This window comes from Hemitrygon akajei, chromosome 6 (genome assembly GCF_048418815.1).
Source record: "Hemitrygon akajei chromosome 6, sHemAka1.3, whole genome shotgun sequence".
NCBI lineage: Eukaryota > Metazoa > Chordata > Chondrichthyes > Myliobatiformes > Dasyatidae > Hemitrygon > Hemitrygon akajei.
In genome coordinates this window covers 53,384,224-53,411,679 of record NC_133129.1, presented here as the reverse complement: position 1 = coordinate 53,411,679, position 27,456 = coordinate 53,384,224, and the positions used below count along the sequence as shown (strand labels likewise).

Below are 27,456 nucleotides of genomic sequence, written 5' to 3'. Positions count from 1 at the left end.
AAGTGTCAGGAACTTGAAGCTGGGTGGGAGCTTGAATCTATAGTGCTTCAATGTTTCAGATTGTTTTGAATTTCAGCAGCACAGAATTTGTTATATTAGAGAGAGGAGTTTGACCTCTATATGCCATTGCAGACTTGGTGCTACTGCCAACAGCTTGGTAGTGTGATGTTTTATTTGCTTTGAAAAGGAAGTCCATACCATATCCCTCATGAGAAACAAAAACTAAGTGTTATTATATGGTTCTCGTTTATCAGAACATTTTTACCATGTACACAAAGAATGGGTTTCTCTAATGTATAAACAAAATAATTTTCTTGATACCTCTCCTCCAGACAGGACATGTTGACAAATAGGTTGGCCAACCAAACCAAAGCACGTAATGAGTTGGGAGGAGATCAGGAGGTCTGGGAGTCAGAAATGTCCTTGGAGGGGGAGGTAATCATAGATCCTAGGATTGAGTGGTTTGTAGACAAGGAGTAGTCCGAAATTGTGATATACAGTAATGAGGTGTATAGAACCTAGATTATTAGGTGTGAAAAAAAGCACCTCTGCTTTGTCTATTACCACAAATAGTGCTTCAAAATCCAGCTCACTCATGAATCTGGAGCTTCTACCATTTATCTTCAATATTTGAGTCATGAGAAATATCATCTAGGTGATAACAAAAATTGTCTGCAATGGATGCATCATTAAAGTAAAAGAGAAAACGTTGTAAAAGAGGAAGAGTTATGTTTTAAGCTGAAGGTCCTTTGTCAAAACTGGGAAAAAGAAGAAGGTTGGTTATACGTTGCAGACAGAGTGGCAAAGTGATGGACAGAGTAAAATAACAATCTCCAAAGTGGCGAGGCTGGAGGTGGCATGGTGAAAAGTCACTGAAGAATCCTTTTGATCAAAAGGGAGATGAAAGAAGATACTGTAGAGAGGAATGAACAAAGGGGTGTTTAAAAGCTGTAAAATTCAAGTCAGAATTATAACAATGATCCAGCAGATTAGACAATGTCAGAGATGGAAAAATGGTTAATGTTACAAATTAATATCCTACAGCAGAACTGATCAGTTCTGCATGTTACCCAAAAATTCAGCACAGGAAGATGAGATGCTGTTCCCCAAGCTAGCAGTAGGACTCTTAAGAACAGTGCTGCAGGTCACAGATAGATATGTCAGACTAGGAGTGCAATGAAGAGCTAAAGTGAAATTCAGATGGCACAAGAGACAGCAGATGCTGGAATCTGAAGCAACAAGCTTCCGCTGGAGGAACTCAATGGGTCAAACAGCTTCTGTGGGAGGAAATAAAGTATTAACATTTTGCATTGAAAACCTGATTTAGGATTGAGAGTGGAGAAGGGAGTTAGCTAGCATAAAGAGAAGAGGGGGGAGAGGTGAGACAGGAGTCTAATCTGATTGGTGGGTGACTGTAAGGTATGGGACCTTTGAGGATAATCAGCACCTGCGTGCAACTCCAGAACTGTGTTTGCATATTGAATGCCAGTACACTGCAAAGCAGCTATCCATTCTGCATTTAGTTTCATCAATGCAGAGGAAAACACCTTGTAACCAACCTGAGCACCCTTAAGATTTCAATGGCTGACCTGCTTTATTAGTCAACTAAATGAAGCATTTATTTTTAGTACCTATAAAACTTGTTTTATAAATGTACATATACACCCCTTCGCCTTCTATCTCTAAAGGTAATGTTCATTTATTCCATCTGTATTGAAATTGATCTTTCATATTCTACACATGTATTAATATCTTCAATTATCAAAATATTCCTTTTACATTTGAGGCACTTGACTCCAATAAAATCAAGAGTGGGCGGTTTCATGGCAAGCCAAGATTATATTTGAAATGTTTTACATATATACTTCCCACGCACTCATCTGTTAAAATGTCACCTATACTTAACTTTAAACTGGGATGCTAGCCTGCAGCCTTCTCTTATGTCTGTTGCTAAGAAAGAAAATTCAGTCAAGTTTCTGGACAGCTGTAAATGCCAAGTTATTTATCATGGAGGGAATGTGTGAGCAATGCCACTACAGACCATGAGGGCTTACTTTTTCTTGGTTGAGATGGGTATTGCCTGAGGCACGTGTGCAATTTCTTTCCAGATGTTGGCCCACACTGGAAACATCTAAATCCTATTACCAGAGGACACGTGATCAATGGGGTCGTCAGCGTATTACAAAGAGAAGGTCAATGAAGTTGCTGGGGAACACAACCAATGTAATGATGCATTATGCTGAAATCCTGAAGTTCTGGGTTATGAAAACTGCTCTCCATCAACTGTGATAGTAGCCATGCTTTGTACAAATCACAGAAGCTTTTCCCCCTTTGGTCTCCAATGACAAAGTTCCGCAAATGCTCAATACTACCCTTACTACTTGGTCCATGCATGGGATATGGATAGAATGAGTGGGTGAAATATTGGCAAATAGGGTTTAATTTCTGAATGTATAAGGTCATGCACTTCAGTGAGTAGAATCAAAAGGGAAATATTATCTAACTGGAGGAATAAAGCAGATAAGCAAAGTACAGAGAAACCTGGGTGACCTGGACTACAGTGCAGAGATTGGTTGCCTTACTAAAGGAAAGGAATACCAGAATCAGAAGGCAGTCAAAAAAGATTCATCAGACTGATTCCTAGAATGAAGGGTTAATATATACTGAGTGGCCAAAGAAACTGATTCTGTATTCTTTAGAGTTTGGAAGAATGAGGGGTAATCTTACTGAAAGATGTATTATCCCAAGAGAGGATGACAAAGTCCACAATAGTGCAGCAGTTAGTGTAGCACTATTACAACCCGGGTCATTCCAGAGTTCGGAGTTCAATTCCAGCGCTGTACGTTCTCCCCGTGACTGCATGGATTTTCTCCGGGTGCTCTGGTTTCCTCCTACAGTTCAAAGACATACTGGGTAGTAGGTTAATTAGTCATTGTAAACTGACCTGTGATTAGGCTGGTGTTAAATAAGTGGGTAGCTGGAAGGGCCTACCTTGTGCTGTATTTCTAAATGAACAGAAGAGGAAGAGTCTCAAAGAGGATAAAGGTGTAGTCATTTAAGACAGAATGTAAAAATTTCTTGCAGAACATGGTGAATTTCTGGAATTCTCTATGCTGAAACTGTCTTTCCATGTCCTACGTTTTCAGAAGCCTGAAACCTGAGCCAATCCATTTTGGGAATGCTGTGTGATGTTCCCTAATCATGAAACAGCTAAAGTTCTCTTTCCTTGAGTGGAGGTCCTCAGTGAGATTGTAAATATAGGAATGGGCTGTAAACTGCAGCATGGGTATTTGTCAGGAATGTTTTGTTTTAAATACTCTGCACAACATCAAAAGTAGCCCAAATATTTAGCTTTACGCTTGAGACTAAAGGGATAGTGAACAGGTAAATGTCACTTCATACAATCAAACTTCAGATGACATTTAATTCAAACTATTGCTTAATTGAGCTGTTTTTCATTAATCACCAAGCATCATATTCTGCCCAAACTACCAAATATCACTTTGGTTTCTCATTGTAAACAAAAGAAAAATCAAGCTACTGAACTTAAGATTCATTATATAAATACAAACAAGGTGAGTGTACCGGAACTGGGAAATAATTCCTGCAATGCCCAAGCTATTTTTGATAACAGAGTCCGGTCATATGATTTTCTTGCATGCAGAATGAAGATAACAGGAACACCTAAAGTTACCTGAAGTTGGTAATGACAGACCATATTCATATTTCAGCATGAAAAGGTAATCAGATTTTGATATTGCTATAAATCTGTGATAGCACTTCAATACAGGCATTTTTATAAGCAGAGCACTTCAGAAGCAAAACTCTGATGTTGATGCCTGGGTGATATTCCAACCCAATTATCCCTGCTACACCACTCCAAAGAACGGACGGCAACAGTCAAACCTTACCCAAACCATCTACAGAGTGGCTTCATCTGTGGTCTTCAGTCCTATGCCTTCATACCCCTCTGCTCTTCTGATGCTCAGTGGTGGGCTCAGCCTTACCCAGTTTTCCTCATGTATTATACACAGGTAGGATTCTTTGTCGTGTATGATGCTTGGTCAGTAATGCACAAGGCATTACTAATTTTTAGCAGCAGGCTAATTAGCCTTCACACTGCAGCTGCTTACAGTGCTTTTGCAGGTCTCAACAAAACTCTAAACAATACACATTGCTCATATTAGCACCTATGTGATGAACTCATTTCAGCTTCCAGCTGGCATTACTATTTTTCCACTTGTGTTAAGTATTAACTGTGTTCACAAGATTGTATGAAGCAAATGTCTAAACAGCTGAACAATGAGGCTCATGCTGCTACTGCAATCACTCTATTTCCCATTCTGTGATGCAAGTTTACTTATACGTGCAATTGAAATCACTTATGTGAAATTCATGCTCCATCTGTAAAAGGCATGGGCCTTAAACTCGGAACACAGTCTTAACTGGAGCATTAAGTGTTGTTCCAGAGTTAATTAAAGAGCTTTCTTTCCCCACTAGTGCCTCCTGGGGAGTGTTAGGTGCTGCTCTTCCTTAAAACAGCTTCCTGTTTAACTTTTTCATCAATGTGTATCAATTTCCTACCTATCTGTGATCACATTCAGAGTCTACTCTGCCAAAGTCCTCCATTGCCAATTGGATCTCTCCCCTCCCTCATGGTCTTTCATGAAGCTGGCAGGCACAACCTTTTCAAAGTGTGAAAACAGGAATATTTCTTACTCCCAAATTGTTCAACATTGTACTTAATGACTGTGAAACTCATTAACTAGTGTTATAACAAATCTTGCTATTTACCTTTATCCCTGACCTGAAAACGTAGAAGAAAATAAATCAAACATTTACTACCACATGAATAAACTAATAAACTTCTAATTGTAAATTTGTAAGGCTCTGTTGCCATCAGTCCAGCTGAAGTAGGCACAGAGACATTGTATTTCATTTCTCAGTTCTCCAACCTATACGCCATGTACTGTCTGTGTCAGCAGAAAAACAAACTCAAATTACCCTTCATATCTCACACCTGTGTGCACAATCCAAATCCCTGTTAGTTCCAGGTTTGGATTATCTGCACTGGCATCCTGATGCTGGCTTAGTGATTAGCAGGGAACCTTTGCCTGGAAATGAGGGAGGAAAGATACCCACTGATACAAGTCCATGAGGTGTGCAGCAAAACAGTGCCAGTCAGTTTGAAAACTGGCACAAGTCGAAAAGGCAGGCTTTGATGACTGTTCTGCTGGTCTCATTAGAAACTGAATTTGCTGTATGCTCTTGATATTATAATCCAAAAGGATCATGCAACGCCACCTTTTAACACATTATTTGCCACTACTAGACAAATGACACTCCAAGCCTTCCCACACCTGACATGCAAATCTAAAATCAAACTTAAACACAGACCTGAAAAGGGTGTGACTGTAACCTTATTCCATTCCCACGGTTGGTCATATTCCTCTGCAGGCCTGGCGTCATCTTGTGGCAACCTGCTTTCTCTTAGGTAACTATCAACACTCTCTGTGTCTGAAGCTCCATTCTCTTCAGGTTCATAGGGTGTGTCGTACAACTGAATTCCTTTCTTCTGACTTTCTTGCCTGTGAATCTCTGGAATAGAATCAAACCTTATGAGTGCCAGGAAGAAATGTACCAAGAAAAAAGATCTGTTGAAAGTCCTTGTATTTTAATGTAAGAGACTGTAAACAGACATTGTCAAAAATCAAATTAAACTATAAAGTAGCTTCTAAACGTTTTTCCTTAATGTTACTCCCAACTACCCATTTCAGCTAAAAACAGAATTTCACAATCCATGCCTCAGCTGAGAGTTGGCTCCTGGAATAAAAGATAAATTTTCTAGCATTTAGCTGTGAAATGCTGTCCCTTTATTTTCAGCAGGTAGCATTGTCCAGGACTGCAGCTTTGTTATGGATCTTGTAAAGTCAAAGAGATCTACAGGGTGGAAACAGATCCATCCGCACAACTTACCAAGATGTCCATTTGAGCAGGCCCCATCAGTCTGTATTTGGCCCATTATTCTCTTTGTCTTTTCCATACATGCACCTGTCCAAATGTCTTACACATTGCAGTTGTATGCCTCCAGTCGAGGTAACATCCTCAACTAAAATTTCCTGCACCTTTATGACATCTTTCTTGTAGCACAATACTCCAAGTGTGGTCTCACTAATGACTTGTGCAGCTGATATCCCAACTCCTGTACTTAAGTGCTTGAGGTGCGTCCCTCCCCCATGCTTCTGTGCAAGGAGCTCTGCCAAGGAAAATGCTATAATCATCTGCTGCTGCACATCGGCTACTGAGATTTGGCTTGAATGTGGTTTTGTCGTGTAGTGACCACAGATTGAGCACTTTCCCATTGGATCTGAGATGAGCCCCACTCCCATGAGAAGTTTGTTGGAGGTGAGATACAAAAATAAAGTAAAAAAAAAACTAAGCAAGTTGTTGAGGCAATGAGAGAGTCGTGTTTGACTTTGGACTTCAGTGAATGGAGTTATACTGCAGAAGCAATGCTGTGTATAGATGATGCTTGCCTTTGCACTTGCTCAGAGGCTGAGCCCCAAGCCATCACTGACTTGTGCACCAAAGCATTCAAGAGGGAAGATCTTTCACTTAACATCCATGAGAACAAGACCCTCGACCAATCTATCCCACTGTACCACAATGCTGATCGAGAATAAACTAGATCAGAGTAAGGTAGGCTTCAATTTGTCCAATATAGCAATTGAAAAAGAAAACGGAAATACAGTCACCTTTTTGAAGGTGCACAGAAGTGATGTAAACTAACAATATCCCTGAAACTACACTGAGCTGCCACATGTTACTACACTCTACTTGGGGAAGAGATGGCGGTGCTAAGCTCCATCGCACAAAGTGTATAAATGAGTAACTAACTCCTCAGTTAATCTGATTCCCATGAAAACAAATATATAACTAAACTACTGACAAGAGAACACTCAAGCTGTAAATGGGACAGGAGTCCAAGTGTTCAAATAAAGTCAAAGTCAAAAGCTTCACCTTAAAGAAAAGCTCATGAAGATAAGCTTTAAAAACTTTAATCTATTAATAAGACCAAGGTAAACTAATCAAAGGTTGTTTGAACAGGAGAACTATGAATCAGTATCATTCTGTTGCAAAACATCTTAAAATACAGGATTAACTTAGATTATACTTTGGGCCTGCAGATCTGTCAAATGTTCTTCAATCCATGCTCTTCAATCTAAAGACATAGAGTAATTGTAAAACTGTTTCAAAGAAGACAAAACAGCCCTTCAGCCCATGATGTTGTGTCAACCTATATAAACGTACTCCACAATTAATCTAACCCTTCCTTTTTACACAGCCCATAACCCTCCATTTTTCTTACATCCATGTGCCCAAGAGACTCTTAAATAGACCTAATGTACAGTACTTACCTCTACCATCACTCATGGCAATGCATTCCAGCTTCCTACCACTCTCTGTAGAGACAACTCACCTCTAACATGTCCCCTAAACTTTCCTCCAATCGATTTAAAAGGATGTCCTCTGGTATTGGCCATTGCTGTCCTGGGAAAAAGGGTCTGGCTGCTCACTCCATGCCTCTCAGTCCTAAACACTCGATCAAATCACCTCTTACCTTCTGCTGCTCGAAAGAGAAAAGCACCAGCATACATGATCTTTCCTCACAACCCAGGAAGCATCCTGACATTAACTTTGTACTCCTCCAAGTACAACTTTCCCAAACTGTATAATTTCACACTTTTCCAAATTGATCCACCTGCCACTTCTCTGCCTAGCTTTGCATTATATCTTTGTAACCTATGATTATGACAACCTTCTACATAATTCACTACACAATACACTGCACCGCCGCACAACACAGCACCGTCACACAATTCACCGCACCGCTACACAATACACCGTACCGCTACACAATACACCGCACCGCCACACAATTCACCGCGCCGCTACACAATTCACTACACCATCAACCATTGAGAAATCTGCAAAGTAACCAAACGACCTTTCAATTTCCTCTACCAAGTCATTTAGAAAAAGAGAAGGGGTCCTGTCCCAGATCAAATCCAGGTAGAACACCATTAATCACTGACTTCTAGGTAGAATAAGCCCCACTGACTAGCACTCTGTCTAAAGGGCAAGCCAATTCCCAACCCATGCAGCCAAGTTTCCACGGATCCAGCCACAATGACTTTATGGATGATCCTACCAGAGCCAAACTTGTCAAAAATCTTACTGAAATCCATATACACATTACCACTCCACCTTCATCAATTTGTTTTATCACCTTGAAATAACCTGACCTACCCCTCACAAAGCCATGCTGATTATCCCTAATCAGACAATGCTTCTCATACATAAGTAAGATTCATTTTTCTGTAATTATTACTCCTATACTTTTCTTCAACAATGCAATAACATTTGTCATCCTCCAGTCGTCTGGTACAACTGCAATGCCCAGGGAGAATGCAAAGATCACTGTCCACTCCCTATCAATCTTCCTTTGTTTCCCGTAGTAACACTGGGTATATACCATCCAGCCCCAGGGACTTATCCAACACAATGCTTTTCAAAAGCTCCAATGTTGCCTTTTACTTGAACTCAACATGCTCCAGAGAAGTGCACTTTATCTTATTCATGTCAGAACTACACGCATATACAGGTGGTTGTGTTTTTTTTCTTTTTAAAGAATGCATTTTAGAATTAAAGTATTCTAGCTTTGCTTCCTTTATGGATTTCTAGCAATCAAAATATTTTGATTTGGATATACTAGGCTAAAGATCCTAAAATAGCAATACGCTAGTTAATAATTCAAGAGCTTGGATTTATAGCACTGAAAAATAAATACTTGAACATTTGACAAAACCTTTCTCTAATTCACAACCTCCACTTCTCAGACAGAAACTGTAAATGAACAAAATCACCTCCAAGTTCATATCCTGACTTGGACATATACTTACTGTGCTGTGCCACTGCGGAGTATGAAAAGTATCAGTAAACTGCGAACAAGAAAAAATACGTACAAGAGGGAAGCAAGCAAAGAAAGAGAAGGTTCCCGGTACTAGCCTGAGAACAGTCAAGGAGAGGAAACAGCTTACAGAGAACACAGATCATTGAAATTTGCAGCATGTTACAGGCCCTTTGGCCTACAACTTTGTGCCGACCATGTAACTCTAGAAACTACCTAGCATTTCCCTACCACACAGCCTTCTTCTACTTTTCTATGCTCCACATACCTATCTAAGAGTCTCTAAAAAGTTTGGAAAAGAACCTTTTGGTGTCTGTATTCCCATACACCTGCTACTTTTGTTCTTCTTGATATTCAAAGATGTTAGCTCTACAAGGTGCTATAAGAAAATCCTATCTAACTGCAGTCCAGTTTGTAACTACTGGTAGGGAGAATGCATATTTAGGATGACAGAATGCAAATCAAGCAGGCTGCTTTGTCCTGAAAGTTAGTCTTGCAAATAATCTCAAAACAACACAATCCTTTCCAGAAAGATCAAAGAATTCTTATGTTGCCCATGTATTATTCTACCCTCAACCAACGCACGCAAAAACAGATTTGACTTGAAATGTATGCAGTCTCAGAGCATTTTTTAATCAGCAGGCACACTCACAACTAAAAGTGCTTGATCAAATCTCTGAAGTGTCAAGATTCAAAATGGAAACAATTACCATTGCCTTTCAATCCAAAGTTAAACATCTTTTTGGTTTCTATCAACAACAAAAAAAAGAAGCACGACAAATTGTCTAAATGATTATGCATATCAACAGAAAAACAAAATCAAAGTACTGGTGCACATTCCTTTATCCAAAATTCTGAAATCCAAAAAGCTCTGAAAACTGTAGTTTTTTTAGCCAACAGCTGACGTCACTCAGGTGTGACGTGGCAGCGCTAGCAGAGGCCGCCAGACGTCAGTTGTGGCTCTGCGCTCGTACTGGTTACAGATATTTTGTGTTCACTGTTGACTTTGTGTTTAATTTCACTGTGAAAATGTCAAAAAGAGCTGTAGATACCCCTATGGGTAACAATGAGAAAAAGAGAAGGAAGCATCTATCATTATCAATAATGCAGAAAGTAGAGTTATTGCAGAAACTTGAACATGGTGTGTCTCTGCAGCATCTTACTGAAGAATATAGTGTCGAACTACCACTGTATATGATTTAAAGAAACAGAAAGACAAGTTACTGAAGTTTTATAGTGACAGTAACGTTCTACATTTATTCCAATAAGTCATTTACCATATGTTTGATTTGGTTCGTTTAAAGCTGTATGTTTTTGTTTTATTGAATGTTTTTGTTGGAAATAAATTTTTTTTGTCATTATTCCCTAAACAATACAGTATAACAAGTATTTACATAGCATTTACATTGTATTAGGTATTATAAATAATCTAGAGATGATTTAAAGTATATGGGAGGATGTGTGTGTAGGTTTGGAGCTCCGCCAGGTCCTAAAGTCCACCACAACATAAAGATTCTGTAATACTTACACAGGCCACAGATGGCCCATCATTTGGCTTCATAATCTGGACCCCTTTCTCCATTATCATTCTTGGTTTAGACCTTGGATGGTGATGGAGAAAAAGGCATTGAATAGTCACTTCACACGATTACCCACAAATGTGAGTGTCAGATCCCCTCTCCAACCATTGTATCATTGCATACACAGAAGCTCTTGTATTCTAGTCCTCTTGACATACAATTATTTTTCATGACTTGTACCAGTCCTCCTAGACCAACAAATCTCACCATCCCTTTGCTGCCCCTCACAATTTATAAAATTTATAATGATTTTTAGAGCAAAGTTCGAAGAAAATTTATTGTCTAAGTACATATATGACATCATATATAATGGAGATACATTTTCCTGTGAGCGTACTCAATAAATCCAATAACCATAACAGAATCAATGAAAGACCAATCAACAGGGTGACAACCAGTGTGCGAACTGTAAATACAAAATAAACATAATAATAATAAAAAAAGATTCAATATTCCATGCGAGCTTACGCAATTCTGATAAATACACACCACTAAACTTAAATGAAAGCACAACCCAAAAAAATGAAGTTATCACTATAGGAGAAAAAGTTAACCAGTGGAACAGCATGACCCTCCATGGAAGACATCCCCACAATCTGAGCTGACAGGATGTCACCAAGGAAGCCTACTTCAGAGTTGGAAACCTTTTCTCAGAAACAGGGAGATTCCTTGTGGCAATACAGGATCAGGTGGTTAACATACACAAAAAAAACCAAAATCACAATAAAAGACCAACAAATTTAGATGATAAATGCAGAAAATGCCAAGAGAAACCAAAAACAACCCAACACATCACAGGAGCCTGCAGCAGTTCAACTCAATCTGATTACTTCAACAGGCACAATCAAATGATAGATAGATAGATACTTTATTCATCCCCATGGGGAAATTCAACATTTTTTCCAATGTCCCATACACTTGTTGTAGCAAAAACTCATTACATACAATACTTAACTCAGTAATAATATGATATGCATCTAAATCACTAACTCAGAAAGCATTAATAATAGCTTTAAAAAAGTTCTTAAGTCCTGGCAGTTGAATTGTAAAGCCTAATGGCATTGGGGAGTATTGACCTCTTCATCCTGTCTGAGGAGCATTGCATCGACAGTAACCTGTCGCTGAAACTGCTTCTCTGTCTCTGGATGGTGCAAACATGGCAAACATAAGTCACCAAAATCTTGTTTAAAAATAGAAATTCAATCAGCCAATTAGCAAGGCAGATCAATAATTTGCCTTTAACTCCACTGATTTTAAGTTTGACCAGTGTTTTAGAAGGGACTTCATCCAGTTCCTTCTAAATTGACTGACATTTCTGTCTACTGTTTTAGTCATCCATTAGAAAATTTCAAATTAGGTTCATCAGGCATGCCTGATTCTTTGTAAGCCCATTCCAACTCCTCTTGATCACTTACGAATTTTGAAAGTACTCAAACATTCAATCCTGAGAGATCCTGATAATTTCCCAAGAGGATTTAAGCTACATTGGATACAATTCCATCCCCACCACCCAGAAGAGTCTTCTCAATTTCAAATTTTAAGCCTTTAGCATCATAAACTTTAAATATTGGCTGAACATATCAATGCATCCAAGATACAGAGAAACCATTTGATCCATCCAGTTTATGCTGGCTCTCACAATATTTCCAATAAATTCTATTCCACTACTTTTCTTTTCCTGTAACTTTTATTTCCATTGGCTCCTCTTAAATGTTTCTGCCACCCAATTATGTTAATGATCAGCAATGAATTAACCAACCAATCAATATGAACTACAAGCAGAAACTGGAGATTCACATGAAGAACGTGCAGATAAGCAGAGAATTTCATCTGCACCACTTTCAATGCTTTGTACAATATTTATCTATTCCCTCATTCCTGAGTCGTTTGAAACAGTCACTGCTGGAAGTCATAGATAACCTCAACACCACAGCTATGAGAGGGAGGGAGGGAGGGAAGGAAGATTAGTAAAGAAAATTCTTTCTTCCTCATGCCACTGATTGCAGGAAAAAAAGTTCTAAGAAAAAAGGATCCCTCTACCATTGTGTCAGAAGATGCAAAAGTAGTTAAGCCATCAAGAATTCCTACTTATTATATCATATGAAGTCTAAAGTAAGAGCTTGGCTTGAATCACTTTCAAGAATGGAGTGTACAATAAAATTTTATTTATGTTTACATAAGATAACTTCATAAGAGAGATCAAGCGAAGAGAACATTGAAAAGATAAATACATTATTTAAAAAAGTTTGCTCAAATAGATGACACATGAGTAAAAAAAATTACAGTCTCCAGAAAGCTGTAGGTTCCTTCACATATATTGCATTGCACAATCAATAGCACAGAAACTGTGCAATCAGGTTCCACGAAAATAATTCCAGCATTTCAACAGATGCATTTGGTGATTATCAATGTATGGGAAGCATATTTTACTGAACCTCTTTTCAAGGAACTGCTACCAAAAATCTACGCGTTCTCTAAACTGTTAAGATTGTTTTTGTTTCCTTACCATCCTTGCCCTAATCAACATGAAGGTTATTCTCCAGTGATGACTATTAGCTTTGTTTGCTGCAGGATATTGTGTAATACCCCAGTGATATTTCAAAACCCTGACTAACAAGCTACCAAACTTGTTTAAGCATTTAAATAGTAGTGGCAAGGCTTCAATGGCATTTTCATCTCAAATCAATGTAGTACAAATATGCTTAACCAAAGAATCTTTCCCAATATTTCCTACTGTCACCACTTAAAGATGTATTGCAATCTGATAGTTATAACCTGTTGCATGCTGGAAAACCAGTAGAACTGAAACTGTCACATGTAGAGTGGATTCAAACCTACAAGTAGAAGCTTATAATATTAAGAACACTTCTGGAAATACAGAGTATTACCAGCAGCATCTGTGGGAAGATAGAACAGTCAACCCTATCAGGCTAATGTAAATAATTTTTATGAAAAATTATACTAGGATAACCATATAACAATTACAGCACAGGAAAGGCCATCTCGGCCCTTCTAGTCCATGCCAAACGCTTACTCTCAACTAGTCCCACCGATCTGCCCTCAGCCCATAACCCTCCATTCTTTTCCTGTCCATATACCTATCCAATTTTACTTTAAATGACAATATCGAACCTGTCTCTACCAGTTCTATTAGAAGCTCGTTCCACACAGCTACCACTCTCTGAGTAAAGAAATTCCCCCTTGTGTTACCCCTAAACTTTTGCCCCCTCTCATGTCCTCTTGTTTGAATCTCCCCTACTCTCAATGGAAAAAGCCTATCTACGTCAACTCTATCTACCCCGCTCATAATTTTAAATACCTCTATCAAGTCCCCCCTCAACCTTCTACGCTCCAAACAATAAAGACCTAACTTGTTCAACCTTTTTCTGTAACTTAGGTGCTGAAACCCAGGCAACATTCTAGTTAATTTCCTCTGTACTCTCTCTATTTTGTTGACATCTTTAATATAATTTCGTGACCAGAACTGTACACAATACTCCAAATTTGGCCTCACCAATGCCTTGTACATTTTTAACATTACATCCCAACTCCTATACTCAATGCCCTGATTTATAAAGGCCAGCATACCAAAAGCTTTCTTCACCACCCTATCCACATGAGATTCCACCTTCAGGGAACTATGCACCATTATTCCTAGATCACTCTGTTCTACTGAATTCTTCAATGCTCTACCATTTACCATGCATGTCCTATTTTGATTATTCCTACCAAAATGTAGCACCTCACACTTATCAGTATTAAACTCCATCTGCCATCTTTCAGCCCACTCTTCTAACTTGCCTAAGTCTCTCTGCAAGTTTTGAAAACCAACTTCATTATCCACAACACCACCTATCTTAGTATCATCTGCATACTTACTAATCCAATTTATCACCCCATCATCCAGATCATTAATGTATACAACATTGGACCCAGTACAGATCCCTGAGGCACACCACTAGTCACCGACCTCCAACCTGACAAAGTTATCCACCACTACTCTCTGGCATCTCCCATCCAGCCACTGTTGAATCCATTTTACTACTTCAAAATTAACACCTAAAGATTGAACCTTCCTAACTAACCTTCTAAGCGGAACCCTGTCAAAGGCCTTACTAAAGTCCATATAGACAACATCCACTGCTTTACCCTCGTCAACTTTCCTTGTAACATTTTCGAAAAATTCAATAGATTTGTCAAACATGACTTTCCACGCACAAATCCATGATGACTGTTCCTAATTGGATCCTGTCTATCCAGATAATTATATATACCATCTCTAAGAATACTTTCCATTAATTTACCCACCACTGACGTCAAACTTACAGGCTGACAATTGCTAGGTTTACTCTTAGAACCCTTTTTAAGCAATGGATCAACATGAGCAATATGCCAATCCTCCTGCACCATCCCCATTTCTAATGACATTTGAAATATTTCTGTCAGAGCCCCTGCTATTTCTACACTAACTTCCCTCAAAGTCCTAAGGAATATCTTGTCAGGACCAGGAGACTTATCCACTTTTATATTCCTTAAAAGCACCAGCACTTCCTCCTCTTTAATCATTATAGTTTCCATAACTTCCCTACTTATTTCCCTTACCTTACACAATTCAATATCCTTCTCCTTAGTGAAAACCAGAAAGAAATTATTCAAAATCTCTCCCATCTCTTTTGGCTCCATACATAGCTGTCCACTTTGATTCTCTAAGGGACCAATTTTATCCCTCACTATCCTTTTGCTATTAATATAACTGTAGAAACCCTTTGGATTTATTTTCACCTTACTTGCTAAAGCAACCTCGTATCTTCTTGTGGAACACAGCAGGCCAGGCAGCATCTATAAGGAGAAGCACTGTTGACGATTCAGGCCGAGACCCGTCGTCTTGACATTTTGTGTGTGTTGTTTGAATTTCCAGCATCTGCAGATTTCCTCCTGTTTGCTCGTATCTTCTTTTAGCTTTTCTAATTTCTTTAAGGTTCTTTTTACATTCTTTATATTCCTCAAGCACCTCATTTACTCCATGCTGCCTATATTTATTGTAGATCTCTCTTTTTCTGAACCAAGTTTCCAATATCCCTTGAAAACCATGGCTCTCTCAAACTTTTAACCTTTCCTTTCAACCTAACAGGAACATAAAGATTCTGTACCCTCAAAATTTCACCTTTAAATGACCTCCATTTCTCTATTACATCCTTCCCATAAAATAAATTGTCCCAATCCACTCCTTCTAAATCCTTTCGCACCTCCTCAAAGTTAGCCTTTCTCTAATCATAAATCTCAACCCGGGATCCAGTCCTATCCTTCTCCATAATTATATTGAAACTAATGGTATTGTGATCACTGGACCCGAAGTGTTCCCCATCGCATACCTCCGACACCTGAGCTATCTCATTCCCTAACAGGAGATCCAACACTGCCCCTTCTCTAGTTGGTACCTCTATGTATTGCTGCAAAAAACTATCCTGCACACATTTTACAAGCTCCAAACCATCCAGCCCTTTTACAGTATGGGCTTCCCAGTCTATGTGTGGAAAATTAAAATCTCCCACAATCACAACCCTGTGCTTACTACAAATATCTGTTATCTCCTTTCAAATTAGCTCCTCCAATTCTCGCTCCCCATTAGGTGGTCTATAATACACCCCTATAAGTGTTACTACACCTTTCCCATTCCTCAATTCCACCCAAATAGACTCCCTAGATGAGCCCTGTAATCTATCCTGCCAAAGCAACGCTGTAATATTTTCTCTGACAAGCAACGCAATACCTCCCCCTCTTGTCCCTCCGATTCTATCACACCTGAAGCAACGAAATCGAGGAATATTTAGGTGTCAATCACACCTCTCCTGCAACCATGTTTCGCTAATAGCTACAATGTGGCCACCCACTTCCTAGTGCACTCGAACCGGCTCACAAATAGCCAGCACGCCGGCATAAAGGCCAGTCCCAAAAGGGCGCCAGGTCTGCTTCACCAACAAAGGGAAAAGCCCGCGCGGGACTGTGAATACGTGCCCCTACAGCATCCGCGCCTGGGGAAGGCGGGATCAGGGAGGCTTTAAAGCGAGGCCGCGAAGTTCGAATAAAATCTTTTTTAACTGCAGTTTACCGACTCCGTGTAGCACACCGCTACAATTGGTGACCCCGACGGCCCAAACGATATTCGGGCCGAAGATGACTGATGCTGCATCTGTTCATGCAGTTTCGTTGAAACTGCCAAGCTTCTGGACGCTGCGACGTCACCTATGGTTCCAGCAAGCAGAAGCCCAATTCCACGTTCGGCGGATAACCTCGGAGGACACACGTTACTACTACGTGGTGAGCTCCCTCGACCAGGACACAGCGACCCAGGTTGAGGAGTTCATACAGTCTCCCCCAGCGGACGGCAAATACACAGAATTCAAAGCCCTGCTCATAAGGACTTTCAGACACTCACGGTGCGAGCGGGCTGCTCGCTTACTGCACCTGGATGGTTTGGGAGACAGACCTCCATCGGCTTTAATGAATGAGATGTTGTCTCTGGCCGGAGGACACAAGCCCTGCCTCATGTTTGAGCAGGCATTCCTGGAGCAGCTGCCCGAGGACATACGCCTGCTGCTGTCCGACGCGGATTTCAGCAACCCCCCGGAAGGTGGCAGCCTGGGCGGACTTGCTGTGGAACGCCAAGAAGGTGAGTGGGGCGTCCGTCGCACAGATCACCAGGCCACACTCCCAGCAGCAAACCAGACCAGGCCCGGCCACAGAGCCTGCTAACCCCAGAGGCAGGGGTGAGGAGACCAACGAACAATGGTGCTTCTACCACCAGCGGTGGGGCGCAGAAGCCCGCCGCTGTCGCCCGCCCTGCAAGTTCCCGGGAAACGGCAGGGCTAGCCGCCGCTGATGGCTACGGTGACTGGCCATCGGGATAGCCTCCTGTATGTGTAGGACAAGCAGTCGGGACGCTGTTTTTTGGTCGACACCGGTGCTGAGATCAGCGTCTTACCTCCGACGAGTTATGACACCCGCAACAGGGCACCAGGTCCCACCCTGAGGGCCGTGAACGGCAGCACAGTAAGGACCTACGGCACCCGTACGGTGCAGCTACAGTTCGGCTCCAGCCGGTTCACGTGGGACTTCACACTATCAATCTATGCTCTAAGCTCATCCACCTTTCGTACAATGCTCCTAGCATTAAAATAGATGCATTGAAGAAATTCTCCACCTCTTCCTGTCTGTTTATCTCTAACGGTGCAAACAACTTTACTATCTTCTTTTTCTTCCTTCTCCCATACATCTGTTCCTACTCTCTGGTTCCCCTCCCCCCTTGTATCTAGTTTAAATCCACTGAAGCCTCTCTAGCAAACCTACCTGCAAGAATATTTGTCCCCCTCCAGTTCAGATGTAAACTGTCCCACCAGAGCAGGTCCCACCTTCCCTGGAAACCTGCCCAATTATCTACAAATCTGAAGCCTTCCCTCCTGCACCATGTCTTCAGCCACGAGTTATCTGCACTATCTTACTATTTCTAAACCCACCTGCACGTGGCACTGGTAGCAATCCTGAGATTGCTATCCTGGAGGTCCTGAGCTTTAACTTGGTGCCTAACTCCCTAAACTCAACTTTCAGGACCTCCTCACTCTTCCTTCCTACGTCATTGGTCCCTACATGGACCACGACATCTGGCTGCTCACCCTCCCTCTTGAGAATACTGAGAACTCGATCCGAGATATCGCGGACCCTGGCACCAGGGAGGCAACAGACCATCTGGGATTCTCGATCTCTTCCACAGAACCTCCTATCTGTCCGCCTAACTATCGAATCCCCTATCACTACTGCTCTCTTTTCCCTCCTTCCCTTCTGAGCTGAGGGTCCAGTCTCGGTGCCAGAGACGCAACCACTGCAACTTGTCCCTGGTAGGTCGTCCCCACCAACAGTATCCAAAACGGTATACTTACTATTGATGGGAATGGCCCGCTTTGATTGTGGTGGGTCGGGGAAAATGGCGGACTGCGTCTACCTTAGCGGGCAGAGGGGTTGCCCCGTCTGTAGTGATCCTGTGGCCCAGGAAGTCGATGGAGTCGAGCCCGAACTGGCATTTGGCCAGGTTGATTGTCAGGCCGTACTCACTCAGTCGGGCGTAGAGTTGACGGAGGTGGGACAGATGCTCCTGACGACTGCTGCTGGCTATGAGGATGTTGTCCAAATAGATGAAAGCGAAGTCCAGGTCGCGTCCCACTGCGTCCATTAACCGCTGAAACGTCTGTGCGGCATTCTTCAGGCCACAGGGGTGCTCTGCTCATTCTGTCTAATCCCCTTCCCTCTCCTGACAGTCACCCAGCTACCTGTCTCCTGACTCCTAGGGGTGATTATCTCCCTGCAACTCCTATTTATTTCTGCCTCTGCCTCCCGAATGATCCAAAGTTCATCCAGCTCCAGCTCCAGTTCCCTAACTCGGTTTGTCAGGAGCTGCAGCTGGATGCACCTTTTGCAGGTGTAGTCATCAGGGACAGCTGTGCTCGCCCTGACTTCCCACATACTGCAGATGGAGCACTCAACTGCCCTAACTGCTGCCTCCGTTACCCACTCCTAAGGTAACTAAATTAATTAAAGGAGCTTACCTGGCCTTACCTCACTTGGAGTGAAGCTCATCCTCAGCCTCTGCTCACTTTTAGAACTCATCTTGCTAACGGATGCACAAAATAAATCGACATAAAGCACAGATGTTCACAGGCACTTGTTTAAGCAATGCCGGCTAGAATGCAGTTCCGGGGGAGGAGCTTGGACGAAACATCCATGGTCAATTCAGAACAACGGAGGGCCTCCGATGAATCATGCATACATAATTTATTCTTGACTGAACTCTGCAAAGGTAGGGGCTTCAGGAGGCTGGTCATTCACTTGCCACTTTGGGATGACAGGGGCTGCCTGGGTTTCAACTTTGCCTCTTAAATTCATATGCAAATTCATATCCAGGCTGCCACCCGGATTAGAGAACGTTTTATAATGAAGGGTTGACAATCTAGGGCTTTTCTCTTCGGAGCAAAGGAGAATGAGAGATGACTTAATAAAAGTGTACAAGATAAGAGGCATATAAAGAGCAGACATCTAGCACCTTTTATTTTTACCTCCCAAGGCAGCAAATAGCTAATATGAGAGGGCATTATTTTACTGTGATTGGAGGCAAGTGTGTGTGGGGGTGGGGGGGGTGAATATCAGAGTTTGGTATTTTTACAGAGTGGTAGGGATATAGAACACATTGCCAGGAGGTGGTAAAGGCAGATACATTAGGGACATTACAGACTCATTGATGCGCACATGGATGAAAGAAAAATGGAGTGGCTGTGTGGGAGGGAAGGGTTAGACTGATTTTGGAGTTGGTTGAAAGATCAGCACAATAACATGAGCTGAAGGGCCTGTACTGTACAGTTCCATTTTCTACATTCTAAAGATTAGCCATCTGCACACATGTCCATCGAACATACAGTGAAATGGATTAGTATTTGTCAATGAACACAGTACGACATGCTGGGAGGAATACCCAAGTGTCGCCATAACTCGGCCAGCAACACAGTATGCCCACACTTTCTATCCCGTACGCATTTGGAACGTGCGAGGAAGCTGAAGCATCCTAAAGTCACGTGGAAAATGTAGAAACCCCTTGCAGAGAGGATAACTTGTTACTTGTCCACTACCATTCACAGTTGCATGGAGCAACAATACAGCACCTTAAACTGATCAACTGGGTGTGGAATCACTTAGCAGTGAATAATTTCAGATAAATAATCTACTAAATCTTTTATTTCCTGTCTTTTAGCATCGTTTCAAATAAAGGCACGGCTTTATTACACCTCATCAATAGCTTTTTTTGTAAAAAGAAATCACGTTACTACTTTTCTTTCCTATTGTAAGATCTTTCCTTCCTGGTTATTCTCCCCCAAGATCTGCCTTACTACACTTTTCCATTAACTCTCTCTTCTTTATTGCCCTCTTCATGTAACTTGAAACTTGCTTTGATTCCCTCAACCACTAACTATTCCAACTGTGCTGCAACTCATTTAGCTGAAAAGTTAACTTTGGTTTACTCTCCCTATATGATACACAGTCGGGTGAATATTCCCACGACAATCTATCTAAAATGTCCACTGTCCCAAGTATTTGTATTTCTATTATTGTACCTCTACATCTGCTGTTATCTATGCAATTGTTTTGCCTCATGGCACTGTATAATGTACAGTTCTGGCTTTGGGCACTGACATGTTTGTCCAACGACTTCACTGCTGCTAATGACATGCATCAGTGATATCAACTTGATTGCAACTTGAAAGACATGGCCTTGAGGCAAGCCCAATCACGGGTAAATACAAAAGTTACCTTCCTCTATTTGAAACAAATTGAAGCTGGCAATAAGCTTTCACTATTAACTTGAAATTCCCTCATGATCAAACTTGCACTAAATTTAAATCATAATGCTACTAACTAATTAGGTATTTTGTTTTCTATGAGCAGTTTGTAGCTAGTGCTTCAATTCTCCATATCAAAACAATTGCAGTTCCAAATTTACTGCGGCTAAAAATAAGTGCTTTGCTAGTAGAAACATCAATGAACAGCCCTTTCTGGTTCTCCACTGATCTGTAAACAAAGCAAACTGACTGTGAGCTAATATCAGGTTCCTAGTGATTTGTGACTGCACTCTGCTTCAGGTAATTTGCAATGACATGTATTACAGATTGCATTTACCCATGTATTTAAACAGTGGTTATTCCAGCTGTGATGAAATCCAACAATTCTGAGGGTTTATCTTGAGAATATTTAATGCAGTATTTAAACCAGAAACCTACAGAGAAACCTCAATAAATAGGAGGCTAAGTGCTCCCTGCTGCGTTATACAAGTGATATAATGGTAGCTGAAAGAAGCTTGCCAAATCCAAGTGTAATGATGAAATAGAGCTCTTGCTAAACATGAAGTATTAAACATGTTTCTTTCTGTCCTAATTTCCTTCATGTTTCTCTGCAAGAGACAGAAAATAGAAATTCTAAGTTACACCTGGACCACCTGGAATAGAATGTAGGCTAATCAATAAGCACGCTGGCCTGGCAGTTGGCGCAACGCTAGTCACCCAGGTTCAATTCCACCAATTTCTGTATGGAGTTTGCACGCTCGCCCCGTGACCACGCGAGTTTCTTCCCACATTCTAAAGATGTAAGGGTAAGCATGCTGTGTCACCGAAAGGATGGCCACACTTGTGGGCTGCCCCCAGTACATCCTCCGATTATGTTCGTCGTTGATGCAAATGACACATCACTGAATGCTTTGATGTACATGTGACAAATAAAGCTAGTCTCATCTATAACAGAAAATACACCAACCAGATTTTAATATTTCTCTGGATCTAAATAAATTACCATGCACATTTACCAGTTCAATCACCATGCTATATGCACAACAGATGGAAAAAAAAGTCTGGTCTTTTTATTCTAGTAGATTTTAAAGAAGCTTCGAAAAATACCTATATCAAAGTCTTTGGCAATCAATATCAATACCCTTTGGTTCAAGTGCAGAGAATATACACCTAGCTTAGAGGTACAACAGGATGAGTGATGTTTCTATTTAGTGACTGACACCGACCAGTTCTGGCATGCTGTATTTACATTGATCAAAAACCCTATTAAAGACAGACAGGTTGAGAAGACCACTTTCAATACCAATTAGATTTAACTAATTAAATGCCAGAACAAATACTATACTTTATTAGGAGTCTGAAGAGATTTGTTATGTCAACAAATACACTCAAAAACTTCTACAGATACACCATGGAGGGCATTTGGACAGGCTGCACCACTGTCTGGTATGGGGGGGGGGTATGGGGGGGGGGGAGAGATAATGCACAGGACCAAAGAAGCTGCAGAGAGTCATAAATTTAGTCGGCTCCATCTTGGGTACTAGCCTACAAAATACCCAGGACATCTTCAAGGAGCAATGTCTCAGAAAGGCAGAGACTATTATTAAGGATCTCCAGCCTCCAGCGCATGCCCTTCTCTCACTGTTACCAGCAGGTAGGAGGTACAGAAGCCTGAAGACACACACTCAGTGATTCAGGAACTGCCTCTTCCCCTCTGCCATCCAATTCATAAATGGACATCGAACCCTTAAGACTCTACCTCACTTTTTTAATATACAGTATTTCTGTTTATTGCATGTTTTTAATCTATTCAATATACATATACTATGATTTATTTATTTATTTATTTTCTTTTCTGTATTATATATTGCAGTGAACTGTTGCTAAGTTAACAAATTTCACGTCACATGCCGGTGATAATAAACCTGATTCTGATTCTGATTCCAAGAAATGTAAAGAATATGACACAGCTGTAAATCTGTCTAGATAGATAGATAGATAGATACTTTATTCATCCCCATGGGGAAATTCAGCATTTTTTCCAATGTCCCATACACTTATTGTAGCAAAACTAATTACATACAATACTTAACTCAGTAAAAATATGATATGCATCTAAAATCACCCTCTCAAAAAGCATTAATAATAGCTTTTAAAAAGTTCTTAAGTAGTTTACTTAAATACATTGAGTCCTAACCCCGGCACTTTAACATATCTTACTCCTGGTGGTTGAATTGTAAAGCCGAATGGCATTGGGGAGTATTGATCTCTTCATCCTGTCTGAGGAGCATTGCATCGATAGCAACCTGTCGCTGAAACTGCTTCTCTGTCTCTGGATGGTGCTATGTAGAGGATGTTCAGGGTTTTCCATAATTGACCGTAGCCTACTCAGCGCCCTTCGCTCTGCTACCGATGTTAAACTCTCCAGTACTTTGCCCACGACAGAGCCCGCCTTCCTTACCAGCTTATTAAGACGTGAGGCGTCCCTCTTCTTATTGCTGCCTCCCCAACACGCCACCACAAAGAAGAGGGCGCTCTCCACAACTGACCTATAGAACATCTTCAGCATCTCACTACAAACATTGAATGACGCCAACCTTCTAAGGAAGTACAGTCGACTCTGTGCCTTCCTGCACAAGGCATCTGTGTTGGCAGTCCAGTCTAGCTTCTCGTCTAACTGTACTCCCAGATACTTGTAGGTCTTAACCTGCTCCACACATTCTCCATTAATGATCACTGGCTCCATATGAGGCCTAGATCTCCTAAAGTCCACCACCATCTCCTTGGTCTTGGTGATATTGAGACGCAGGTAGTTTGAGTTGCACCATATCACAAAGTCCTGTATCAGTTTCCTATACTCTTCCTCCTGTCCATTCCTGACACACCCCACTATGGCCGTGTCATCAGCGAACTTCTGCACATGGCAGGACTCCGAGTTATATTGGAAGTCTGATGTGTACAAGGTGAACAGGACCGGAGAGAGCACGGTCCCCTGCGGCGCTCCTGTGCTGCTGACCACCGTGTCAGACCTACAGTCTCCCAACCGCACATACTGAGGTCTATCTGTCAAGTAGTCCACTATCCCATCCACCATGTGAGAGTCTACTCCCATCTCCGTTAGTTTGTGCCTTAAGATCTTGGGCTGGATGGTGTTAAAGGCACTAGAGAAGTCCAGGAATGTAATCCTCACAGCACCACTGACCCCATCCAGGTGAGAGAGGGATTTGTGTAGCAAATAAGTGATAGCATCCTCCACTCCCACCTTCTCCTTATACGTAAACTGAAGAGGATCCCGGGCGTGCCTGGTTTGTGGCCTCCTCAAAAACTGAGTGACCGTGCAAGAAAGGGACAAGTGAGGGAGACCACCAAGAGGCCTATGACCACTCTGGAGGAGTTAAGAGCTTCAGTGGCTGAGATGGGAGAGTGCGCATACAACTCTGGTCAGGCTGCCCCTCTAAACTAGGTCGCTGGAGAAGAATGCCACTGTGATGTCAACGGTCACGCTGAGTGAGCTGCAGAAGTGAGTGGCTGTAAATGGAATTAAGTTCATGGTTCAACAATTCCAAAGCCTTCTACAAGAAGGGTATTGGAAAGTTTGTTTGAATTAAACTCTTTTCAAAAAGGGCTTATATCAAAACTTTATAATATAATTATGAAGATACGTTCAGTGCCCTTTGATAAGACCAAAAATGATTGGGAAAGAGAACTTAATCTTATTATTCCTATTGAGAATTGGGATAGAATTCTTCAATTAGTTAATACATCATCTATATGTGCCAAACATTCATTATTACAATTTAAGGTTGTACATAGGGCCCATATGTCCAAGGATAAATTAGCTCATTTTTATTCTCATATAAACCCTATTTGTGACAGATGTCATTTAGAAATCGCTTCTTTAACTCATATGTTTTGGTCATGTCCACTTTTGAGAAAATATTGGAAAGATATTTTTGATATTATTTCGGCGGTATTGAACATTGATTTACAACCCCATCCTATTACCGCAATTTTTGGTTTACCGATGATGGACTTACTTCACTTATCTCCTTCCGCCTGTCGAATGATTGCTTTTCTCACTTTGATGGCTAGAAGATCTATTTTGTTGAATTGGAAGGAAATTAATCCTCCCACGGTATTTCATTGGCTTTCTCAAACTATGTTATGTCTAAATTTAGAAAAAATTAGAAGTGCTGTATTTGATACTTCTATTAAATTTGAAAAGATATGGAGACCATTTATTCAATATTTTCATATGATGTAATGGCCCTGTGCCGGGCTTATTGGTTTTTTTTTCAGCTTTAATCGTATGTATGTTGAGAGGATCGGAGTTGACGTCATTGATGTTTATGTATACTCGTGAGATACTATGAACAGCCCTTTTTTTCTCTCTTTTTAAAAGTTTTTTTTATTTTTTTTTCTTTGTTTTTTTTTCTTTTTCTTGATACTAGATTAGTAGATTAGCTAACTTTCTTAGATAGATTTTTTTTTCTCTTTTTTATACTATATATTATGGAATATCTAAACTTACCTTGTTCATATATATACTATATGGTTTATGTTTTGGGAAACTTACTTATGCTGTATTCATTGTTTATGTATTTCTTTATGTATAATGGGAGTCTATATATTTGTAATCCCTTACCATTATTTGAATTGTATCTCATTCATAATATTCTAAATATTAATAAAAAGATTGAAAGAGAGAGAGAAGAAGGGTATTTATGAATGAGTGACAAGAAGCCCTGGATAAAAAAAAGCACATCCTTGCTCATAAAGACTTTGAAAAGCAGCATTCAGAAGTTGCTGCAAAGATGTGGAAGAAGGTATTGTAGTTGGACGAGACTAAAGTGAAACTTCTTGACCTCAATACTAAGCATAACACTACTACTGCGCATCAGCCAGGTAACACTGTCCCTACTGTAAAGTATGGTGGAAGTAGCATCATGGTATGAACATAAGCAATAGGAGCAGGAGAAGCCCATCTGGTCCATTGAGTACGCTCCATATGGGGATACGTTTCATCCTGGAAATCTGGTCAGGATTGATGAGAAGATGAATGCTGCTAGGTACAGAAATCCGGGATTAAAACATGCTAGTTTCTATCAGAAAGCATAAACTGGGGAGGAAGTTCATCTTTCAGCAGGACAATGACCCAAAGTCCTCTCCAGAGCAACCATGGAGTAGCTTCAGATGAAGAAAACTGATATCCTTGAGTGGGCCAGTCAGAGTCCTGACCTTAACCCGATCAAACATCTTTGGCAAGACCTCAAGATTGTCATCCACTGCTGCAGCCCAACTAAGCTGGCATAGCTTGAGGAATTTTGAAAGGAGGAATGGGCAAATCTTGCTCCATCATGTTGCAGAAAGCTAACAGAGACTTATCCAGAGTCTACTAACTGTAATAGCTGAGAGGTGGTTCAACTAGGTACTGAGCAAAGGAGGATGAATATTTCTGAACTGCTGATATTTTAGTTTTGAATTTTTAGTTTTTCATGTGTTACAATTTTCCCTTTTATTGGGTTCTACTGTGGAAAAAAGGAGCATGGGATTCACAAATAAAGACTCTCAGTTAAATTGAGTAACATACCTGGTTGTAATTTATTTGAGCAAAGGGTTGGGGAGCTGAACACTTGCACAAGGCACCATAGATCTAAGTGCTTCTCAGATGTTAGATATTATCTGATGGACATTCAGAAAATAAAATGAGACAAATCGTATAAATTTCTAGTTACATTGCATCTGGAGTAGTGCTTTCAATCTTTTGTTCTGCATTACACGAATGCTGTATTAGTCAGTGAGTTACAATATACATCATCAGAACAATTTGGGGCAACAAGCTCAAAGTTATGAAAAGAAAATCCACAAACCATGCTAGCATTCCATCAGTGAAGGCAATGGAAGGAATGATACTTGAAAAGTCAAATTATTAAACTGAAATGTTTTCCGGAATGGGATAAAACCTCAAATTGCATTTAAGCTGTCGAAAGGTCATGTCATAAGGACAACTGCATGTTAAAGGTGGAAACGTCATCTCTTTCCCAAAATTCCAATGGAATTAGGTCAATTAAAATTTTCAAAACTGATGTTGATATGTGTTGAAGGGACATCCGGAGGCCAGAAATACAGGAATGGAACTACTTGAGAGGGATACAAGGCCACAGAATGTTTGAAATGAGATGGATGAGGGCATGGAGAATTTTCAATGAGGATTTTAAAATCAAGCTGTCATCTAGCCTGAAATTAATGCTGGTCAGCAAGCACAGGGTGATGGGCGGCGAGAGTTAGAGGACATGAGCTGCCGCATTCTCAATGATTTCAAGTTTCTGAGAGTTGTAAAAGGCCTGTCAGAATTACATGGGAGAGTGGAAGGTAGGTAACAAAAGAGGTTTATGAGGGTTTTGAAAACTATTGAGCAAAAGACAAAGATAGAGTCAGTTGTATGTCGTGGCTGGAATGGGAAAGCCCAATAACAGCATAGATGAAGCCTGAAATTCAAACCTGATATGAAGTTTGTCAGATTTCT

The 27,456-nt window shown here is 40.8% G+C and overlaps 1 protein-coding gene across 1 annotated transcript in view; it reads right to left on the bottom strand.

Moving 5' to 3' along the window:
• LOC140729066 (SH2 domain-containing adapter protein F-like) overlaps positions 1 to 27,456 on the bottom strand; it is a 116,422-nt gene that overhangs the window by 46,211 nt on the left and 42,755 nt on the right. The window contains exon 3 of the mRNA XM_073048363.1: positions 5,398 to 5,598. Within this exon, the coding sequence (XP_072904464.1) occupies positions 5,398 to 5,598 (201 nt within the window). The remainder of the gene's footprint in view (positions 1 to 5,397; positions 5,599 to 27,456) is intronic.